General features: G+C 35.8%; 2 protein-coding genes across 2 annotated transcripts in view; one reads left to right on the top strand and one right to left on the bottom strand.

Moving 5' to 3' along the window:
- Window positions 1-3150, top strand: part of LOC126473376 (palmitoyltransferase Hip14) — a 155874-nt gene extending 152724 nt beyond the window's left edge. Inside the window, exon 12 of the mRNA XM_050100383.1 lies at window positions 981-3150. Within this exon, the coding sequence (XP_049956340.1) occupies window positions 981-1241 (261 nt within the window). The 3' untranslated portion in view covers window positions 1242-3150. The remainder of the gene's footprint in view (window positions 1-980) is intronic.
- LOC126473377 (MOB kinase activator-like 2) overlaps window positions 1-24855 on the bottom strand; it is a 528601-nt gene that overhangs the window by 28323 nt on the left and 475423 nt on the right. The window lies entirely within an intron of this gene.

Here is a 24855-nt window from a genome sequence, read left to right as displayed (position 1 = left end):
ACCACTGTTAAATTATGATGCTTACAGCGCCATCTGTTGCTACATTTTGTAACTATTTATTTTTCTTCTGCCATACGTGTTCCCCCTTCTCTGATAATATTCCATTGCGATTTGCGTCATTCTGACCAGTGGTCTTATTTCTTCAGCGGTTGGAAAGTTTATCTGTAATTATAATCACCCTGTATATTTCTGTCCCACTACATTTCAGGAAGAGTATAAGAACACTGTCTCTCCCATCTTATTCTCTTTAGATGGAGCATCAGGTACCCATAGAAAATAAGTGATATTTAAGTAAATCTGAGATAATTGTTGGAACAGATTCCTATAAAGTCGTTTCATTCATTGATACTGCTTAGTTGTTTCATTGAAGGATTCTCTTCTGTCTAAACAGTATGTACTGATACTTCACTATGCGCTTCATAGTATATGGGTATTGTCAAACATTTATTAAAACAAACCAAAAAATTTAAGTATGGAAGTCACAACCATATTCTTCCCTTAATACTGTCCAGTTTTGGCATTTGTCACTCACTTATGAAACAAAGTTAGATTAAATTTACCAGTCACATTCATTTGATAATCTTCTCTGCCATCAGATGGTGCTACACTCATTGCTCCCTTCTCATGATGCTAATTGGTGGCCTAAGCTTTCATAGCTTCACACACAGTTTTGAAAATGGTGGTTGTTCCCAATTGAAAACTGCTAAACATGATTAAGCAGTCTTGCTTCAATAATGTGATGCATCACATACCAAAGGAACAAATAAGATTTGTTAATCCATAAAAGACGGATGTAGGAAAAAAGTTGTATTCCATTTGAAAGTTAAAAAGATACTACAACCTAGAGTTATTACCTTTACTTATCTAGTTTAAAGACTGCGGGAATTTCAGTTGTCACTCTGTTGAAGTCACCCTGGTTTCAGAATAATCGAGGAAAATTAGAAATTATGTAAATTTAGATAAATACTTTTCTGTTGCAGATAATGTGTTTGGGAATGACAACAAATGAGCGTATGAATAGTGGTCGCTACAAACATTTTCACACAACAGGACGATTGGGTCAGGAAACGAGAAGTCCGTTTCATAGAGGACTTTGTCAAAACCTCATTGACTTTGCTGAATTCCGTTGTTTTGGCTTATTTAAGCCAGACAGTACTGATTGGCTGACACGGTATGATATTAAAGACTCTGTTGAGCAGATGCCTCTACTTTCAGCCAAAGAAAACTATCAGTATGTATAACAGTGCAGCTAGGTCATTTATTCCACTATTGGTGGCATATTCTGTGATTTTATTGTAGTAAGTGTTACAGAATAATTATTTTTAGTCTGTTCAGTCATATTTGTTCTGTACACTGTGCTTGACTGCCACAATTTTCTATGTAATTTATCTGTGATATTCAGTGAAATATTTTTAGTAATTTACTGTTATCTGTATGTTGTCAGGTAAAGGCTATTCTCTTTATACAAATGTAATGTTACATGAAATAGATTCTGTCTTTTTTAGAATGTACATGTTTTTGCAGTGTAGAAATGTGATAAAAATTGTTGGTGTATACTTAACTTTGTTAAGTTGTATATTTGTTGTGAATAGTGTGCATTATAACAAATAATCAACATTTTTGTTAAGGCTGCATAATTTTAACAAGAAGATAAATATACAGACGCACACACACAGATCTGTAGTTGATGAACAAGTAAGAGCTTCCATAGTGTCAGACTGACTGAATGTTGAGAGAATATTGGCAGCACCATTAGCTGCAAATTCACCTTGACCTCTGGTAGCAAGTGCAATTTTTTGGTGCCTTTCGTCACTCTTATTAGAAGATAGTTTCAAATGAAATAAAGGCTTCTAGAATGAAAATATTTAAACGTTTACAATGGAAATCAAATGTAGAGCAAAAAGGAGATGGTTTAACATTTTAGACGTTTAAAAACATCAGTAACATAAAATGATTGGTGTTAAAAATTGAGTTTATGGTACAGAGCTGTTAGTAACAGAATCAGTGGGTAATGAAGTTATAGGTAAAACATATATAGTGGCAGTGAGGGTAGAATGGGATGTGGGAGAGAGGCAGGGTAATGAAAAATCAGAAATAGTTTTCAACGTATTCTGTGTGTGGTGTTTCTTTTTTTGTATAAAAATAATCACAGTTTATTTTACTCCATAAGGCATCAGTGTTTTACCAGTATTAAATAAGTAAACTAAGTAATAAACAAACTTCTAGTCATATTGTAAGTTGTCTGTATGTGCCTTTTATGTAAAAAGTCAAATAAGGACTCTTGTAGTCTTTTTTTATTAGCTCACACAGTATAACCATCATTCCAACTGTCATTTATGGTGAATTCTAATAATAATTGATATCCTATAGGATGCATGGAGGTACTGTGTGACTAAATAACATAAACTCATGAATTGTCATAGGTATTATAAACTTGTATATATTCTAATGCTCCAAAGGTTGATTTTGCAACAGTAAAATCCTCTAGTAAAACAAGTTAGCATATAATTTTACCTACAATATATAGAACTTCTATGTGGAAGACAAAATCAGCTTAAGAAACACAGGAGAACTGAAAAATAAACATAATATTGAAAAACTTATTTTTGCAAATCTCAGATACAGCAAGTTATGTGTAATATCTGCCTTATGTATATTTGGTTTGTGTGTGTGTGTGTGTGTGTGTGTGTGTGTGTGTGTGTGTGTGTGTAGGAGATTGCACCTGCCTTCGCGTTTCTTTGTGTTCTTGTGTATGAAGAGCAGTTGATACAGAGAAATGATGAAGACTAGAGAAGTAATTGAGTAGGAATTGCTGCCACTCTTATTGACAAAATTTCAAATTTGAAATTTAATATAAAACCTCCTGTTTTCATCTCTTTTTGCTTCTGACCATAGGTACAGGTCAGTGATGTCCAGGGTCTAACAGGCTTGTTCTCTTCTGCCATTATCAATGAAGAAATTGACAACATGCTAACATGCTCTTGCTAATATGAACTGTCCTTTCTAGACCGGAATGCGGCAGATGGTAATGCATTTGAGTGTTATTGCTTAACTGTTACAGACTCCAGTAATCTTGTATGCTAGAACACAATTATTGATGAATTTCCAACTAAAATCTGCCTTTGTGGGTTGTATATTACAGTAGCACATTATAAATAAAAAATACTAAGCTTACATTTTTACTGATAAGAAACAGAAATGATCCTTTCCTAGTTAGTGGTGCAGATTAAATCATCATGGGGAAGCAACTATTTTGAGGCAATATGAGAAAAACAAGAAATCAGTACAGCAAAATATTTTTTCAAAGGTGAAAAGCTGTTTTATTGTTGGTTAATGTGTGGTGTCTGAAATTTTCCACACCCTGTGTTTTGACATGGAATATTTTAATTTTTATTTTTTTCAACGTGGTTTGTATTTATCTTTTCAGGATGAAAAGTTAATTGTATTTCATTCTTATTTGATGATTTCACCACTTTCCTCTTCAATCCCTTTTTTCCTCTTTTATTTTATCCTGCAAGATAGTGTTTGAAAACTATTTGATTAGTTTCTTAACCAGATAAATTTGCCGCATTGAAGTATTTGTTATTCATCATTGTGGCATTTAGAAAGCACATTTGTATTTGTATTTATTGCAGATTTAAAGTAATACTTTTAAAGACCTCACACACTTCCTACTTCAATCACTCGTTATTTTCATTAATAATTTGGCATGGCATGTTTCAGCAGCATTCTGCCATCTGTCGCCGGCCGCGGTGGTCTAGCGGTTCTATCCACAGATAATTCAAAAACTTGTAATTATTACCATTAAAGTTTATAGGAATCTAAAATACTTCAACATAACTTTGGAAATATTGAGTTGTATGAATGGATGTTACCTGTGGAGATGAGAGGACATAAAAAAGAATGGAAATTTTATTGGCATCTTAAAAGATGAGTCTTAAAGGGTTACTTTATTCAGGAACCAGTGTCATAAATGACTGCAGTGAGAGGGTGGTCTTTTGGTTTTTTAATTTCATTTAATAGCTTCTTGCAGATCTCGTTGACACAGTTCTGTACCACAACTTTTAAGCATTTTTTTACGTATATTCCTGTACACCACCATAATAATGAATAGCAATTTCAAACACTAGAGATTATGCAGAGGAGTTGTTTCTTGTCTTAATTTGGAATGCCATAGTCAGTTTTATTGATTAATTGCAACGAAATGCTGTGCTGTTTGTTAGTAATGTTAAGGTTGAGTTTTTATGTGCTATTAGATGTTTATTTCCAGATATTATTCCTTACTTTCTCTTTCCTCCATTTCCTGGTGTTGCTTGTAAAATGGTGTTTGTTCTCTAGTTCATTTACCTAATGTTGCCTGTTTTAAAGACTGTATATGCAATAACACTGCATAGTTCTGATGCCTCTGTGATGTGGGTCTCTTTCTTTTCAGTAATCTGTAATTATTATAAAATAATTTATTTTATTATTCTTTTCCCTTTACCGAGCGAGGTGGCGCAATGGTTAGCACACTGGACTTGCATCCTGGAGGACGATGGTTTAATCCCGCATCCAGCTATCCTGATTTAGGTTTTCTGTGATTTCCCTAAATCACTTCAAATGCCGCGATGGTTCCTTTGAAAGGGCCGACTTCTTTCCCTAATCCGATGAGACCAATGACCTCGCAGTTTGGTCTCCCCCAGATTAACCCAACCCCTCTTATCCCTTTCATTGAGGCTTGTCTTGCTATTCTTTTCCCTTTCATAGAGGCTTGGCTGCACATCATCAGCTGTAGTATGTAACTCCTCTGGAACCATATGCTGTTGCCTTATATCTACAATAATAAAAGATGCTGCAGATTCATACTATTATTCTCTTAAAATATAATTTGATTTTCACGTGTTAGTTGTGATTTGTGAAGTACAACCCCTTGGCACCTTCTTCTTCTTCTTCTTCTTCTAATCTATTTTGTTAACTGAAATACTACAATTCTGTATGTTTGTGCAAACCTTAATACAGGTCATGTAGATAGTGAACTGTGTGTTATTCATTACATTCAGAGAAAGACACCGTTTCACAACTTTGGTAGTCTTCTTTTTTTAAAGTTAGTATGTAATACTTGCATAAATGTTTTAATGATTCTAACACTTCCAATGTATAGATGTGTCACATGGTGTATGGTGACAGTCCTGAAGTTTACCATTGACACTGAAGACAACCTCTATTTTATAAATCTACAAAATTAAAAGGAGAAAGAATGGCTGGTCATTTCTGTACTTCAGGCAGCAAAATTTGAGGACTGGTTATGCACATACAAACTACAAAAAACTGCCTTAGCTTCAGGGAGGAAATAGGGATAAAGTTGGAAAAGGTACGTTAGAAAAGTAATGGCCATTAGGTTATAATAAAATGTTGTGTTGTTGTTGTTGTGGTCTTCAGTCCTAAGACTGGTTTGATGCAGCTCTCCATGCTACTCTATCCTGTGCAAGCTTCTTCATCTCCCAGTAAATACTGCAACCTACATCCTTCTGAATCTGCTTAGTGTATTCATCTCTTGGTCTCCTTCTACGATTTTTACCTTCCACGCTGCCCTCCAATACTAAATTGGTGATCCCTTGATGCCTCAGAATATATCCTACCAAGTGATCCCTTCTTCTAGTCAAGCTGTGCCACAAATTTCTCTTCTCTCCAATTCTGCTCAATACCTCCTCATGAGTTATGTGATCTACCCATCTAATCTTCAGCATTCTTCTGTAGCACCACATTTCGAAAGCTTCTATTATCTTCTTGTCTAAATTATTTACTGTCCTCGTTTCACTTCCATACATGGCTACACTTCACACAAATACTTTCAGAAACGACTTCCTGATACTTAAATCTATACTCGACGTTAACAAATTTTTCTTCTTCAGAAACGCATTCCTTGCCATTGCCAGCCTACATTTTATATCCTCTCTACTTCGACCATCATCAGTTATTTTGCTCCCCAAATAGCAAAACTCCTTTACTATTTTAAGTGTCTCATTTCCTAATCTAATTCCCTCAGTATCACCCGACTTAATTTGACTACATTCCATTATCCTCATTTTGCTTTTGTTGATGTTCATCTTATATCCTCCTTTCAAGACACTATCCATTCCGTTCAACTGCTCTTCCAAGTCCTTTGCTGTCTCTGACAGAATTACAATGTCATCAGTGAACCTCAAAGTTTTTATTTCTTCTCCATGGATTTTAATACCTACTCCAAATTTTTATTTTGTTTCCTTCACTGCTTGCTCAATATACAGATTGAATAACATCGGGGAGAGGCTACAACCCTGTCTCACTCCCTTCCCAACCGCTGCTTCCCTTTCATGCCCCTCGACTCTTGTAACTGCCATCTGGTTTCTGTATAAATTGTAAATAGCCGTTCGCTCCCTGTATTTTACCCCTGCCACCTTCAGAATTTGAAAGAGACTATGCCAGTCAACGTTGTCAATAGCTTTCTCTAAGTGTACAAATGCTAGAAACGTAGGTTTGCCTTTCCTTAATCTAGCTTCTAAGATAAGTCTACGGGTCAGTATTGCCTCACATGTTCCAATATTTCTACAGAATCCAAACTGATCTGCCCCGAGGTCAGTTGCTATAAAAAAAATCTTAATTGTCAGTTTTAGTTTCCTACATTCATAAACATTTCTAAATAACTACCATTTACGTAATTCACTCACATCTTCAAACTGTTGTCCACAAAGTCATTTTTTCAGGTGAAAGAAGAGGTAATAGTCTCTACATGTGAGGTTGGGAGTTTAGGGTATGTTGTCAAGCAATCAGAAATTCTTATTCTTGTGAATGTTCACACAGTATTGTGTGGATACACTTTAATGTGATTGTGTGGACACACTTTAATGTGGGTAAGAATTATTCAGATAACAATTTCTCACTTCTTTGATTTTGGATGGCACATCTCAATTTGTGGTACATGTCAGCTGATCCATGTTTCATAAAATTAACGAAAAGCTTGCCCTTTTCATCACAGAACAGAGGCCATCATATTTCAACTTGTGCAAGGTTTTACTTGGTTTTCTAATTTTTTTAAAAATTGGTGAAGCTGAATGATGTTCCAACATTGACTGTTGTATTGATTCTGCATTGGCGTAAGGTATCTGCCTCTCATTGCCTGTAACAATGTGGGAAAACAAATCGTCTCTATCTTGTCGTCTGCAGTTCAAAATGCTCTGTTTAACAGTCGTTGCTCTTTGTGTTGATTGGTAACCATTTTCAGAACCCATGTTGCACAAAACTTACCATCTCTGTGCATTTTTGTGAAAGTCATGTAAATAGTGGTGCATCCAGTGTGGGAGAATTCATCAATCAGGTGCTCTAATCATTGAATCAGATCAGTTTTTTGATCCAGTTAGTGCACAATTTCATTATTCTGAACAGTAAACCTGCCACTTCACTCTTGCACATTTGTATGGCTACTTTTAAAGTCTTAACACCATGGTCTAACCTTTCCTTTACTTATTATTGTAGACCTATAAACCACACACAGCTCCTGATTAATTTAAGTACCTGTAGATCATTTTGCATACAATAACAGAATTTATAGTTTGCACTTCACAACTGATGGGAACAATGTCAGTTGTTTGTTTTCACCTACTGAATCAAAACAGTGGCCTTATAGTCAGTCAGTAGATTTTGCTGAAATTGTGCAACTTTGTTCTGAGCTGCCAGTGTTTAAATGTAATTTCTGTGGTCTTGTTTCTAATGGACCCCAATTCATTGATGCTTAAGACTCAAGTCTCCAGATTATCAGCTGTGTGCCTTTTTTCCCTTTTTATGTAATTTATAATTTCCTACTTCTCATTATTTTCTCCTCAGACATTTGTCTCAGAATATATACATCCTGAAATTAAACACTTACTTTTCTACTCTTTAACTCCATTAATCAGTGAAATTTACACAAAACCTGTGCAATTGGAATGTAAAGCTGACCTAAACCTGACAAAATTTTGTATCCACAAGAGCTTTTTTACATTTGTCTTGAAACACAACTGCTGTTTTCTTCAACTTATTCTGCAGCAGTTCCTCACAGTAAAAGCCTGAAAATAGCACTTAAATCCATTTCCCAACTACGTGCATTCTAAATTGGATGATACTTAGTTTTTCAGTGTTTCCTTACTTTAAAAGTTATTTTCACAGAGAATAAATGTTTGCTTCAAGAGTGCAAAAGCAATATAGCCTGATGTTTCAGAAAGCCTGGTCTCTCTTTAATTAAACATGTGATAATTCTTTTACTATTTTACGTATGCATGTAATGAAACAGATATTTGGTCGGGCAGCAAATATACAGTTGTCCCTATCATTCCCCTCCCAAATGTATGTTTACAGTTCCCTTCTGTATTTAATAAACAATACAGAATTTATAAAAATAAATTTACAATTTCAGAATTTTCCTTTTATTTTTATTAGAGAAAACATTTCATAGTGGCATGACATTTTTAGTAGCCTTAAGCTGTTATAGATTTCTTATCTTCTTTTTAATAAACAGAAATAGTTACTTAAATGCTGTAGTCAAGGAAACAGTTGATTGAGTTCCTATTCCAGCATTTATTGATACCAATAAATCATCTCTGATCCCAGCTGCATGTGATTTAATATCAGCATGACTGCTGAATGGCAGCATTTTTGTCGTACTAAATGTATAACTATGCGGAAACTATGTTATCAAGAGGAACTGTGAGAAATTTCATTACCATAAATAACTATAGGTACAGAAAGTTGACGTGTAAACAATATGGATAACAGAAAAATGAGTGAAATAAAATGGGGTATATGAATAAATTTAAAGGCCAGGGATACATCCAAAGAGTCAAAAAGCACACTTGTGTTGTAACAGGCAAATCACTAAATGCCAGAAATATCAAAGAACACAAACATGTTTATCAATTGACAACAGCCTTAATTTGTGCTGCTCTGTCTGAAATTATGTATTTATTCATCACTGTTATCCTTACATAAATGGAAGCACAGGAGTTCCATTCTACTTCAAATGTGCTGGTTTGTTTACAATAGTCAGCATGTGGGAGTAAAAACTCAGTCTCAATGTATTAGCTGCATATAGTCTTCTAAGTTTTTAACTGTAATGAATGATGATGTTGCAGGAGTAGTATAAGAAAAATACAGAGGCATATCCCCACCAACCAAAAACTGAAAACTGCTAGTACTGATAGTTTCCAGAGCAAAAGATCATTGTGCATAGGGATAAGCAAATGCTGTAGTAAGTTGAGAAATATGTCCTAGATATTTACAAATGCCAGCTTTAAGATTTATAAATTTTCAGTGAAGTGCCAGTAAATAGTGATGTTGATGATGTATTTGCAGTTTACTAGTCATATTGAAATTGATGGGTAGTAAGATGTGTTAAAATTGTTTAAAATTTAATCACCAGTCATCTATTATTTCAAGAGGAAGTTACTAACACAGGAAGTTATTAACACAATCTAACAAGTCTAAAGTTAAAAAAATTATTTATGTTTAGTCAAAATTAGAGAAAAGGATTACTTTTGTTTTGTTTCATCTACCTTTATATGTGGGCTCTACCTTTCTTTTGTTCTGTTTTTGGATCATAAGGTTAAAAAACCTCTATTGATGCAAAGCTTATGAGAGTGTCAGTGTCAGTTGTGTTCTTAAGAAAATTCATGTTTTGTAACCATGATTTGCAGCCACTTTTAAGTATAAATAAAATGCTAAATCCTTTGATTAATATCTTGTGTTCAGAGTAATACCAGAATTAGTAGCTGGTGCAGCATACAGGTGACATAGTAGGTGCCACTCTCCATTTTATTGAACAGTATCTCTCATTAGATAACACTGATCTCAAACTCAGGAGAAGCAGGGTCTTGCCACCAGCATTGAGGTTTTCTGAGATTTCCCTAAATTAGTAATGTGAATAATGGGATGGTTCCTTTCAACAAGACAGGCCTAATTCTTTCTTTATTTTGCCCAGAACAAGCTTATGCTTTGTCTTGAATGACCTTGTCATCAATGGAGTGTAGAACCCTAATCTTATGTGCTCCATATGCCTGTTTTCCTATACTTATTCTGCCACCGAAGGTTCACTTTACCTCCTCTTCCCTGACTGACCACCTCAAAGGCCTGCATCTTCCAAATTTTCCAGTAGTTCACTTTCAAACCATTTTACAAAGCCTACTCATTTTCACATGTCTTTGCCATAATGTAGGTTATTCCTTCTTTATTCTACATTTAGGTGTATATTGATGAAAATGTGAAAGGAACTAGTTTAGGGGTACATTTTCAGATGAACATGAAATTTAATTTTTAATACAAGGTTGCTTGATTATAATTTTTCAGGTGTATCTCATGCTTCCCTTCTTTGTGTCTGCCTGTATATTTTTTGTATATTTTCTGTTGTACATCCATTAATTTCTTTGATGTATAACAATACTTATTATTGGCATGATGAGTTTAAGGATTCAGTATGATGTTAACAATAATTCTCTTTTAATGCCAACCAAACCAAATCGTATAACTATAGAAAAGGAAGAATGAATTTTTGGTTGTCACAGTGCCATAAAACAAGTAAGTTCGTTATACAGAATGTGTTAACAGGTACAAGTGTCAGTGCAGATATTTCTACTGGTGAATGAGGACAGTGTACTGAACAACACTACATGAGTACTTATGTCATTTGCAGATTAATAATTATAGCTATTACGAGTTATATGTTTTTAGGTTCGTTGGTACCTCCAAGTATCTGTGGCAAGAGCAGGACATTAATACTTATTTTCCCCTGGGCAGCAAGCCAGATATTGAAATGTAGACACATGGATGCAAACCAGTCAGTGAGTTAGTGTATACTGATAGGTGTAATCCACTTAGTGACGCAGTTACAACCAAACAGAAAACATCAAGTTGTAAGGGTCCTTTTACTTTTATATCTACCTATCAGCGATACTATACATTTCACCTCCTGAAGGTAAGTAATGGCCTGCAGACCCATCTCGCACAATAAATAACTACTACTACTGAGACATTGAAATGTGCCCACAGAAACTTCCTGGGAATACGCAGGTATTAGGAAATCGTAGCAAATGAGTAGTACATTTTTTTTTTTATTTTTTGTGACAGTTACAAAACTGAGAACCTTTGTTATAGCATCACAAGAAACAGTTCTTTTTGTCATGCACTCGAAATGTGACATTACATTTTGAACACCTCATTCATAACTTGGCTTTCACACAAAACTGTCTTGCCATTTGTGGTTATTATGCACTGTTCAATGTACAGCAGATACATACTTGTATCCTAGTCTTGTGACTGTTAATGATACCACTTACAAAGAAACCAAGCATTTCAGAATGATTTTTCGCTCTACAACAGAGTCTGATTTTGAAATTTACTAACTAGTTAAAACTGTGTCAAACCATGACACAGACTCAGAACAAGGTTTGAGTCCTGTTTGATTTTAATTATCACATGGTAGGAGATTGTTGTTATTTGCCATATGAATTTATAGTCACAGTTCAAATCTGTTTCTTTAAAGCAACTGTGTCAATTCACTTAGTTGAGTCCAGCTCCTTTTGTTACTCCACTCAAGATGCTATGTACTCCAAAAAATGTTCTACTATAGAGTAATTGGTGTTCAAAGTATGTATTTCTCTCATGCAGTATGTACAAATGTTATATCTAAGAAAAACTCTATGAACTGCATTGGTGTATTCATTCATGACAAAATAACATTGCATTATGTGTCAAGTTTCTTCAGTTTTGTATTGTTAAGTTTTGCTTGTTGTGTCTCGACCATAAGTGCATCCAAACCAATCAGCGAGAGAAATGATGATGCTCAAAATTATTTTCCCTTATTGATTCTTCCTCGTGGCAAAGAAAATCCTGAGTTATGCCTTACGTCTTCCCTGTCATAATAATTAGTTTGAGTCTTGATCATCTGAAATCTTAAAAAGTCAGCTTATCAGGCACTTCACCATTCAGCATATACTACAGAGTCCCATTATAATCTAAATATTTGGAAGTAATATAATTAACTACTTTAGTGATATGACATTTTGTGGTGTATCAATTCCTGTCAAGAGGTTCTCTTAGAATCCAATATTTATGACCTCTCACCAGAATCATACAACTCACACAATCATGCAAGTTTTTGTCTGCAACTACATTTATTCTCTTGTCGTTTAACAATAAAGTAAAAAGAATAGTTCAAATCAAAGTGTAAAATTTTTCAAGCATGAATCAGGCAGGCCATGCAGCTACAGCCAACATCCAACTACTTATAGATGATAAAACTAGTGTGTGTTTACACCGTCCAATCATAACTATTATCAATTAATGCACCAAGCATGTCGGAATTTAATACTACCAAGCGAATCCATTGGACAGTGATAGAGATCTTGTGAACACTAAAGAAATGCAGTGTGTCTATACGGGCATCACAGACTGAAGGGCATTGAAAGATTTAGTTTCTGTCTTTTTACAACATATCAAAAAGAAAAAAAATATTTTAAACTTTTATTTCTGTATTACTTCTGCCTGCGAAGACTAAGATACTTTTTAATTGAGTTGTTAATGTGTAAATACTGGTTTCAAAGTCCCATAATATATCATTCTTCTTATACTAAAACATGAATGTTCTGATGCTTAAGGAGTTTGAACACTACTGGTATTCTACACTCATTACTAGATGTTTAATCAGTAGATGATGAGTGACAAATTGTCACCCTGTGAGAAATTGCTTGGATAACAGGATACCTCTTGTTAATTGTTACATACAGAATTATGAGGCACATTGTTACATTGTCGGCGCACTGTATGTTTACATTATTAGGGATGCACTTTATATAAACTAATGCACAAATATGCATTTATGACATAATATTATATGGGCTACTTAAAAATTCTTAACTTGTTTATATTGTAAACACAGTCAGTATATCTATTATTAGCCACACACGTGAGTCACAAATTTCTGCAGTGATGGATGTACCAACTGGCTATCAGTATTCAGGGTTTATTACAAATTTGGATTAAGAAGTACTATAGTGGGACCAAGGCTCCACAAATGGATAATGTTATTATCATGTCGTAAAACAGTCAAAGATGACATTAAAATTTTAGTCTCCAGAATAGAATTTTGCATTGAAGAAGTCATCTGTCCTTTATGTATCACGTCAGACTTTTTAATTTTTATGTACTCTAAAAAATATAGTATTTTAGTTTATAATTAGTCATGGAAATGCATTTTGGGTTCCTGAGTTTTTAATATACCAAAAATGTGTGAAAGAAACTCAAATGTGTTTCTGTTGAAATGGCGAACATGAAACTATATCATCATTTCTGTGTCTGATACTGTGAATAGCCAGCATGCTGTCATTTTGCTCTTCACTCGTTGTATTCAATTAGTGTAAATATACACACATTTGAGATATAAAATAATTATTAAACACAAAGTTGGCAGGCTTCAAGGGAGTCCATAGTATATAGCATGATGGCTACAAATGTTTTATGGAGCTCAATTTTCAAAAACAATTTTATATTTTTATCATATTTTGCATGGATATTGAGCAATAGTGTGTGCACCAAAATTGTATGTTAATACACTAGTATAAGTGTGATTAAAAACTGTTATTCAGGGAAAATGCCTTTCTTTCTTTCTTTCTTTATTAATTCTAGAAGGTACATTTTATACAGCAATGTGTCACTTATTGTACTTAGATGTTATCTTGAATTATGTAAATTGGTGCTTTGCTTCATCTGCCATTGTCTGTCATATAAAAATGATGTTTGTCATTATAGTTCACCATTTTTAAAATTGTGTCAAAGATTTTGCTCCAACTTCTTCTAATCATATTTCAGAACTTTTAAAAGAAACATGTTTTTGTAATAATTGGCTTGTCAAAGAAGTAATATATGGATGAATTTTTTAAAATAAAAATTATCATTGAAAAACAAAAGACAGCTTCACACATAGGAATACATGGTCAACAATGTTCTGTTGGTACGAGAAGCATGAAATACCGAAAACAAACTGACAAATCTTGGTTTATTAGAAATATGTGTATGTGCTTTCTGTTGGCAACTGGCCAGTATTTCCTTTCCTTTCATGATGCCTTCAATAAACAGTATATTATTTTTTGCTTCAGTTTTCTTCACCCGACAAGAAAATGGGTAAAAACAGTGACTGGAGCAAGAGCTTTTAGAGTAAATGGTTAAGGGGTGACATTGTGTAATATTATGGATTTATAAATGGTAGTGATAGTGGAAATTTTAAAAAATCTGAAAGTAGAGAGGATAACATAAGTAAATTGTCCAGTAAGAATGACTCTTTCCATAAACCACTGAGCGGGTTGATGCAGTGGACTTACATTTGGGAAGATGGTGATTCAAATTTGCATCCGGCCCTCCAGATTTTGATTTCCTGCAATTTCCCTATATTGCTCCAGACAAATGACACAATGGTTCCTTTGAAAAGGATAGGACTAATTTTCTTCCCCATCCCTGTCCATTCCCAACTTATGATCTTGTCTCTTTTGAGCACATCATCTTGAAAAGAACTTTCTTTTCTAGCAATCAGCTGGTGGATTGCTTTTGATTTGCTACTGTAAAATTAAATTATACAAGAAGCTGTTGGCTCAAATTTATGAAGTATGTGTTTGGCCTGGATAGCACAAAGTATATATGTATGCAAGGGACTGATTTGGAAACTGTGAAGTGTGAGTTGAGTGGGTAATAGGCAAGCGACATCGAAGCAGATTCATTTTTCACTCAAATCTATACAGCTGAGTTATGGGAAAAATTTAAATTATTGTTGTAAGTTCAAAAGTCTAGTTTACACTGACAGATGAGTGAGAAGATGTCAGGATACTGCAGTCAAAGATCACTTTTGGCCCATCTGACATCATTACCTAAAAAGTGAGGAACAACCTACATTCCTACATCAGGAAGGATCAGTCGCATCAATAAATTTGGAGCACAGTATGACACTCTGTAAAAGTATGCTTATATTATGTTTCAAAAATTGAAATGAAAGGCTATATTCTACTTGTCTATTGAATTAAAAATAATTAGAGCAGTACTGACAAGCATGCAAATATTTGTTTGGAAAAGCCGGTTAAATTTCAGTCTTTTGATATTTTAAGAAAGGGACAGGCAAAGAGAATAAACATAGGAACTCATTGGAGGGGGCTGGGGGATAGAAATATCACCTCAGACAGTGTCATGAGATAAAAAGGATGCTATCTCACACTGGGGTCAGAGTGACCTTTTTAGCCTTCCCCAATCTATACCTCTCTCCTCCTTCAGGAAGGAAATTTTGGTTCTGGAAGCTACAATAATGAATGTACTTTTATAAGTGACTATTGGCAGTACTGACATTTCTTCTGAAAACTGGCCAGCAATTCTGTCATAATTTTATAGTTTTCTCAAGAGAATTTTGCTCTTGATACAATTTCCTTTCTTTTGGGTGTATTTAGTGAGAGAGTCAATGCCATAACAGATCTGTCCATGAAGTTCAAAGCAGTGGGTAAAACAGTGAAACCATTATTAGACAGAACAAGTTGTTCAGTCTTGTTGCATCTAAGGCCTGCAATCAGATGGACAATGGGAAAGGAAGTGCTCAGCAGTGCAGTAATCATATACACTTCACAGCACACAGCTGGAGGAAGTCACAGCTTAAGTCCGATACAGCGCTGACATGAATGAAATGCAACACGGTCATTTTTTTCTATCTATCTTGGGAACATGTAGATGAGGAATTATTATTTCAAAAATTACAGAGAACTGAACTTCTCAGCATTCCAGATCTGTTCTAAGAAAGCACAAAATCTTTTCTGTAAATAGAATATGCTAGTATTATCTATAGACAACTGAATAGATGTAAGTTCAGAAAGCTATTAAGCTTAGTATGTAAAGTGTATCACATCCAAGTCCTTTTCTCCCCCCCCCCCCCCCCCTCCCAAGAGACATGTTCTTCTGGTTCAGGTGTTTGTTGCTTATCAAGCCCAAGCCCACATTGTATTATATGAAACATATTTCTATAATGTGCAGCTTATTTCTCGTAGAAGGTGCAATAGAATTTTTGGCTATAAATCAACCGGCATCACTACTGGTGGAGAAGAACCTTCCTGGACCCTAAAGGTTTAATTTACTACTGTTTGAAATTACATAATACATGAGACTTAGACCCACAGATTTCTGATATTACTTGGTGACAGACTGAGTCTATCTATTTGCAAGCACACCATTCGTTCTATAATATCCAATGACAGTACACAAGAAAGGGCAAATACCTGCACCATATTGCTTTCAGTCGAGTCACATTATGCGTGTGCCATGCTTCACCAATCAGTACACTACTCATGACTGCACCATTGCTCATGCGGAGGAAGGAGGCCAGAAAATGGTATGGCATTCCTGAGCCCACTGTACGACAATGGATAAAATATCGAGAGACCAAAAAATCCAGTAGGCTTGGGGAATAGAACTTTGACTTGTAACAACACCTGTCCAGGATAATGAACTTGTCAACACCTCATGGCACAATCCTTTTGTAAACACAGTGCAGTTGAAAGATGTTGCTGTGCTTCCCAGGCTACAAAAGGCTGAACTACTTAGCAAATGAGCGGCCATCAAGGAGATGTTTCATGATGATAATTGGCACTATTGATTAGTGTTTGCTTAGGACAGTGTCCATCAGGACTGACAGAACATGATATTTTCCAATGAATCAGTACTGTACTCAGCTAGTGATAGTCCAGTATGAGTATACTGTCTGTACGGTGTCCATCTTGATCTCAAATACGTCTATGAGTCATTTTACAGTGGCTGTGTGTCTGTGGCAGTTTGGGGCTAGATTTGTTCCCTTGTTCCTGGAATACTTCACAAGATACGTGGTCGACTTGATGCTGTCCAGTATACCCATATGATGAGTAATATTCTCGCCCCATCATTGTGACAAGTATGTGCTGTTTCGAGTTGGACTACTCTCCTACACACATCAGGATGGTACAGGTGTGGTTTACTGAACAGAGTGAGATTTTCGTTTTTGGTTGGCCTCTTTCTGCACCAGATGCAAATCGTATTAGAAACTTATTGGCAGAGACGAAATGGGCCATGAGAGAAAAGAGCCTTGACCCAGTGCCAAGAACCTATTATGATCTTCGGAATGTCACCTAGCTACCTGGAAGGAGGTGGCATAATATGAGGGATTTATTACCTACCTCATAGCCTCCCTTCCTCACACTGTGCATCAGTTTTTGAAGCTGAAGGCCTTTGGATGGGATATTAAGTGGTACAGAAGCTGCATGCTGTGCCCTTTTGAGAGTCAAAATATCTTATTAAGATTTTTGAACTGTTTGTTCAGTTAATTTCTTGATTTCTAAAGATTAAACAAATTAGCAGAGAAACACAAAAGATTTGCTCTACACCAGATACAAATAAAATCTTGTCACTAGCCAGTTGCCTACTAGACTGCTGTCTATGCCACTGAGTTATGAATGCATTATTCTACAACTGCTGAAATTTAGGCACCTTGTACTGCTCAACTACACATCACGAAATGAAGTGCATTTACTTGGCCTGCAATGCTATGAATGTTTTGGTGCAGTTTTCTTGGGTGTTTTTAGAAGGTGCGTCATGCTAAGTATCAGAAAGGCATTACTTCTTCTACTACACTCACAATGACAAATGTTCTTTTCTTTTATTAGGGTTTTTGTATACCCTGTAATGTGATTAGTATTCAAATAGCAGCCACGGCTGTTTTTTGTGCTGTCAAGAGTACAAATGGATCATTTTCATACAGTGGTATAGGAATTAAAAGGTCATTTGGTTGGAAAGGGACAGGCTACATAGTGTTTATGTGATCTTTCAACCTATCTCAGTGAAACTGATCATTTTTAGGTTTTGAATTTTTAGCCAGGTTAATGGTGTCATTTTACATAATGTTCCAACAGCTTCCTTACAAGGGAACCTCCCCATCGCACCCCCCTCAGATTTAGTTATAAGTTGGCACAGTGGATAGGCCTTGATAAACTGAACACAGATCAACTGAGAAAACAGGAAGAAGTTGTGTGGAACTGTGAAAAAATAAGCAAAATATACAAACTGAGTAGTCCATGGGCCACATAAGCAACATCATGGAATCAGTGTGCTTAGAAGCGCCGTGGTCCCATGGTAGCGTGAGCAGCTGCTGCACGAGAGATCCTTGGTTCAAGTCTTCCCTCGACTGAAAATTTTACTTTCTTTATTTATCTGTCTGTTCGTTCGTTGACATCTCTGTTCACTGTAATAAGTTTAGTGTCTGTGTTTTGCGACCGCACTGCAAAACCGTGCGATTAGTAGACGAAAGGACGTGCCTCTCCAATGGGAACAGAAAACATTTGATCGTAAGGTCATAGGTCAACCGATTCCTCCACAGGAAAACACATCTGATATATTCTATACAACACTGGTGACGGCATGTGCGTCACATGACAGGAATATATTGTCGACCCACATAACTTATATACTTGGCGAATGGGTAAAAAGATTCTTCTACCTTGCCCGATTTAGGTTTTCTTGTGGATGTGATATCACTCCCAAAAAAGTGATGAAAACATAAGAGTTTGTCACATAAACGGAAAATAAAAATTGAAATTTACACTCGATGGAAGATTTGAACCTAGGACCTTTCGTTCCGCAGCTGCACACGAGACCACGGCGCTCCTGCGTTCCTATTGTCCATATTGTTGCTTATCTTCCCTTGAACTACTCAGTTTGTGTATTTTGCTTATTTTTTCACAGTTCTACACAACTTCTTCCTGTTTTCTCAATTGATCTGTGTTCAGTTTTTCAAGGCCTATCCACTGTGCCAACTTATAACTAAATCTGAGGGGGGTGCGATGGGGAGGTTCCCTTGTTAGATGTCTTCATCAGATATGTCTGAGCAAGCTACGCACTGCCTTTTTCTGCAGCATTGACAATCTTGCTCTTTTGTAAATCTGTGCCCAAGGTATTCCTTAATTAAGGTACAGCCTCTATCCCTCATGGTTAAATTCTAAATTTGCCACCATTTATTATGCTGTTTTAGTATTTTGATACCTGTGCTACAGTGCCAGTATCTTTGTATTCCATATTCATGGGTGAGGCCATGCTTGATGATAGCTGATTTAGTTGCCTACTGAGTCCAGAATAAACTATGTGAATGAGGAAATCGATTTACAAAATTAATCTTCCCCAAAATCAGCTAACTGAATGTATTATAACAACAGAACAAGTAAGTCAACCTGTTGTTACAGTCACCAAATTTATCATAATATTTTCAATTATTAATGTAACATAAAAAGTAACACAGTACTAAATCTTAGCTGGTTGCAAATAGACCAAGGCAGTTATAAATTTTGGGTGCTGGGCCATACCAGGTAAAATCCTTTGGTTTGTTAAGGTTAGATTTTCACGTTTCAAAAGGTACATAATGTTCTGTGACTGTGAAAATAACTAACTCACAAATACTGAATCCAAAGTTATGGATCAAAGAAAACTTGACTGAATTAAACTTTATAATAAAAAATATCAAACATTCAGCTCTCTAATAAAGGCAAGCTTTGGCATTAGGTCATTGTACAAAAGTGATGTTAATTATGCCTGTTGCAACACAGCATCAACAATAGCCCTTACAAGGAACCCCTTGAGGGTAGCAAGTTCAGTCTTTAGTAAGGCTCATTTGAAAGTGTTGTGTTAACAAGTATGACAGGGAAAATATTTCTAATGACTCACCATGAATGTCAAGGGGATGACAGCAATTGAGTGTCCAGGAGAAGTAGGGCTCAACAATCTATGATATGTAGGTAATACACTTCACAAAATGGGCATTGTCAACATTCAAAAAATATTTGAAAGAAACCATAAAATTGCATCATGAACACGGAATGAAAAATGGTGGGCCATAGTGATCGCAACGGTTCATGCCATCAAGATTTGAGGTGTACAAACCACATATGATGTTCAGCTAAATATCCACTCTTAAAGGTGAGTACAGAACCATGTTGGTGTTATGGCACGATGAGAGCTGATGGAATGTGATGGCATGCAACCAAATGCAAAACAGTCTGCCATGGAGCTTATCATGAAACTTACTATTCTTTAAGATGCAGCTGCAGATGGTGTGATGATATGTTTTATAGGAACAGAAAAAAGCAAATGTCCATAGTCTGAATTTGTTGAGTGGTTCCTAGTAGTATGAATTGCAGTGTCACACACTTTTTGGGAGGAATAGTTTGCTGTAAAGGAGTACAATTTTTATATGCAAACCAGGAATCAAGCAAGAACGAGTTATTTCGACCAGCTATTGGCCACAAGCAGTGCTCATACCATAGTTGTAGTTCTCTTACAACCATTTTCCCACTTTTGCTTGCTCTGATGTAAATATTCCCTACTGCCCTTGCAAGATCATGCACATGAGAAAGAATCGCAGGAGGCAGAGCACCTGCAATTTCTTGCAGCGCAGTAACTAACTTTCCAGCCAATTTACCATCAAGATTAACAGCAGGTATGATTGTATGCAAATGTGTTAAAGCATTGATGTTAGTTAACCTTGATACAACTCCAAGGTTCCTTTGATAGGCATTTCCTCTTGAAATCCCAATTGGGCAGAGTTCAAAATATATTCCTTACTGAATGATGGGATAAGTTTGTGTATCTCACCTACAAATTTTCAGGATGGTTCCACAGTTTGCTGTGCGTCATCAGATTGATGATTTGTTTGAAATTTCATTTATCTTCCCTTTTCCAATTCTGTAGCACTGTTTGAAGTTATGCAACCATCCACTTCTTCCCTTGAAATCACTGTATCTATCTTGTGCACAATTTGATGTGCAAGATGTACCGGTAAGCAAGCAACTATCATGCACATTCCGTAAACTGTATCAAGCAACCTTGAAATGCGCCAACACCAGTTTTTGTAACAATCCTTGAATATCCACAGTTTTTCTTGTGCACCAGATGGTCATATTGCTTTGGAGTTATTCAAAATCTGTTCATAATTGTTTTTTTTTTTACTATGCTGTGGATGATCATCCATTTACATAATTACAATTAGTACCTGCTCCTTGCACAATGATGGTCCTTTACTACTTTTCGCTGGAGACAGGATTTGTGGCTCCGTATATAACGTGGATGAATATCTACATGGCTTGACACCTGTCTCGGTATCACTTTCACTTGTTAAACATGTAACATCATCATTGTACTCCTCATGTATATCTTCCACACAGTCGAACAAATATGACACCACACACTACTCCATTGACTCGTCTTGCAGAAGTGCTAATATTTTATCTGTCAGTCACTTCTTTCCCACTCCATGATATTTCTACGGTTCCTTTCTGACGAAATGTCAACTTCAGCAACTGTTGCTGTAGATATAATGCAATGTTTGATTTGTTTATCATTGCAATTGCTCAGTTTTGTATCAACACAAATAGCACTGTGACCTCATGCTATGCTTACGATTGGATACCCCCAGCCCCACCCCTGTTGCCATTAGCAGCCAATATTGTGGTTGCATGGTAGCCAATATGTGGGGTGTCGAATACCTTTTGTGACCCCACAGTCCAGGGGTCCTTATTAGAATTATATACAGGGTGAACAAAAATTTATTCACTTGGATGTCCCAGGGTGATTCCTTGAACATCAATAGTCTAAAAAGTCACTTAACAAAATTTTGTCCTGTACATTTTTTTGGTAGAAAATGGATCTTAAAGAAAGGCAATTTGGCACCAGTGTATTCACATGACCAACAAGTATCCTCATTCAATATTATGTAGCTGTTCTGTGCAATTAGTGTGGTGGATAGAGCTTTGGGTTGGAGTACTCGAAGTGCAGAGTTTGATTCCAAGTCTAGGTGTAACTTTTTTTTATTTCACAATTTTATGCTATGATATATTTGTCTTCTTATTCATTATATGGAAATTATTGCAGTTTCTTATATGAAGCACAGGTAATTATTTACAATGAAAGAGATACTTTCACTGATAGCATATTTAAAATCTGACAGCTGGCAACTCTTACTGAGTGTAGTATGTTAAAACAGTTTTTGTTTTGGGGTAAGTATTGTTTAAGAAACAGCATATGCTACAGCATTATTGTACGGATGAAAATTAGAAAATAAAGAAAATTATATCCAAGCCGGAATCGAACTGTCTGAATTGAGTATTCTTACTCAAAACTGCACCCAATATGCTAACTCTGCAGAATGGCTACACAGTCTTGAATGCAGATATTTGTCAGACATGTGATTACATTGTTGACAAACTGCATTTCTTTGACATTCATTTCATACCAGAAATATGCAGAGGATGAAATTTTGTTAGTGTTAGTATCCAAGGAGTTGGACTGTGTATCTGAGTGCAAGAATTTTTGTTCCCCTGTATAAAAATGCTGAAATAAACCACACTCACTCAACAAGAAAGTACTATAATCAACAGAAACACTTATTAGTTATGACTTGATAGAACAATGAGATGAGACAGCTGTCAAATTTCAGTTTCAAATTAGCAGTATTAAAGAAACTGTCACACATTCCTTTATAATGCCGAAAACTGGCAATATAGTTGAGATTATTTATAATAAGCATAGATTGGGGGAACTGAATTGCAAGAAATAAATGAGTTTTGCCTGTCACTGCTTTCCGTATCATCATATTAAATTGACTTCTCCTGGTAATCTTCTGCTCCCTGGACTGTGGAGGCATGGGACCTCTTCTCTTACTGCAGGGGATTCAGTTGCCAAGAAAAATAAATAAAGTGGTTAATGAAGCAGACAGGGGCAGATTATTAATGAAATACAGAAATGCAAGGCAGTCTCTTTGCATGAAGTAAGAATCTGCCTGCCCACAATTTTGGATTACACATCAACCCACAGCATGGAAATACATAGCAACAGATTAGGTATAATGATAACTTGACCATTTATTAAGGGAGTATTGATCTTAAAACAGAGAAGAACTGTAATAATTTAGAACTAAGAACAAATGTAATATGCCATGAGTAATCATGAATTATGAGTACACTGACAGAGGCAGCATGGCAAAGCTAGCATTGCAGGTACCATAAATGTCATTGGGATACAAATCATGTACTTGCATCTTAGTCACAGATGGATGTGCTATGATCATTCTACCACGAATGTCTGGGGTAAAGCTGAATGTAATGTAAGGTGGTGGAAACCAACATATGCAACATGAAAAAGATGGCACCTCCCACACTAGTGCTAGTCAAGAAGTAATGCAACCAAGAACAGCAGTGAAATGAGGCTGAGAGAGCATCTCTCAGTAGTTTTATTACCTCGGACACCACACAGCTGTGTGCTTTCTCGGACAGTAAAAGGCTCGAAAAGGTTTCTGTAGCCAACTTGACTGGGGAGAAGACGTATATGGTTCTTTAACCTTTATGCCAAGGGGCAGTTTGGCCCACACACTCACAAGTTGGCAGTCCTGAGGTGGTCCTAGCTTTCTGACTATGAGAAAGGTTAATATCCCTTTATGCCACTGTAGCCTTGACTTAAATTGGAAGCTAAAGACCAGTGTAACTTATGCAGATTTATTCCATCTTGAGTATTTTATGGATTAAATGGTTATGGTCACGAAAATTGTTCCAACCCCACCATTCAATAGTCTATGTAAGGAAGCTGTCGGTGGCTTCAGTTAGCTTGGAGGAATCACTTTTAATGTATAAATAAGCACATTGAATTTGTCAGCTTTTTAGTTAATTGGTGTACAGCTCTGTGCCTCCTACCATTTAACTCATAATTGCATGAACAGTCTGAATCTGTGATTGGAAACACAATTATAATTTTATTTTACCCTATCTGTAATGAGAATGGAAAGGACAGCTGACAAGACTTAGCCACACGCTCTAAATGTCTTCAAAAAATCTCTGGGTTACACAGAGTTGTTGAAATCCTTCCAACTGGCTACAACTCTTGAAAGCTTCCTGAAGCATTTGTATGTCTCTCTGAGGAGAGGCAAACATTAGTGGTGAAATGACTCATGATAAGTCAATTGAACTTTCTATCAAAGCCTGGAAAACTTAAATTTCCAAAAACCAGACAGAAGTGCCATCAGTTTGTTGGAGTCCAAAACACTTGAAAGATCATCAAACAGACAAAAGGAACACAACCATTATGATATGGCTGGAGTCAATAAGATTTTGAAAAAAAAAAAAAAAAAAAACACACACACAAACCACAAGGGAATATGGTACAACTGCTGAAACTCAGAAAATGTATGGCTTAGGCCTCACTGAGAAAATTTGTGTGTTTGTCATAGATATCAGGCTCAAGGAAAAAGTCCTCAATGGCTGGCTTTATCCCCTATTCTCCCATTTACAAAAGATAGGGGAGAAAACAGACATAATAACTACAGAGTACTTTCCATGCTATCTTCCAAAATTAATTTGAAAGTCTTACAGAAGACACTTAAGTACAATCAGACCATCTACTTGGAGAATATCAGGCAGGATTTAGGAAAATCAGATCTTGTGCAGAACGAATTTTCAGTCTCAAAGCTGTTATACAAAGGCAGGGAAACAGATTTTAGAAAAGCATAGGTTCAATAGATACATATACACTATTCAATATATTAGAAGAATTTTAATTAGATAGAAGAACGACAGAACTAATCAAACATGCACTAACAACTCAAAATTTAAAATTTACTTGAAAGGCTTGTACTTTTTGACATTGACAAGGAAATGCATTATCCCCTCTATTGTTCAATCTTATACTGGAATAAATAATCATGACCTGGGAAGAAGTAGTAAAAGAAAAACTACATTAAAATAAAATTTGTTTAGAATGCTTCATCATTGCAAACTATCTAACAATTATCTC

This window comes from Schistocerca serialis, chromosome 4, assembly GCF_023864345.2.
Source record: "Schistocerca serialis cubense isolate TAMUIC-IGC-003099 chromosome 4, iqSchSeri2.2, whole genome shotgun sequence".
NCBI classification, from domain to species: Eukaryota; Metazoa; Arthropoda; class Insecta; order Orthoptera; family Acrididae; genus Schistocerca; species Schistocerca serialis.
Note: the sequence above shows the minus strand (reverse complement) of the source record. Positions and strands in the feature narration are given on the sequence as shown.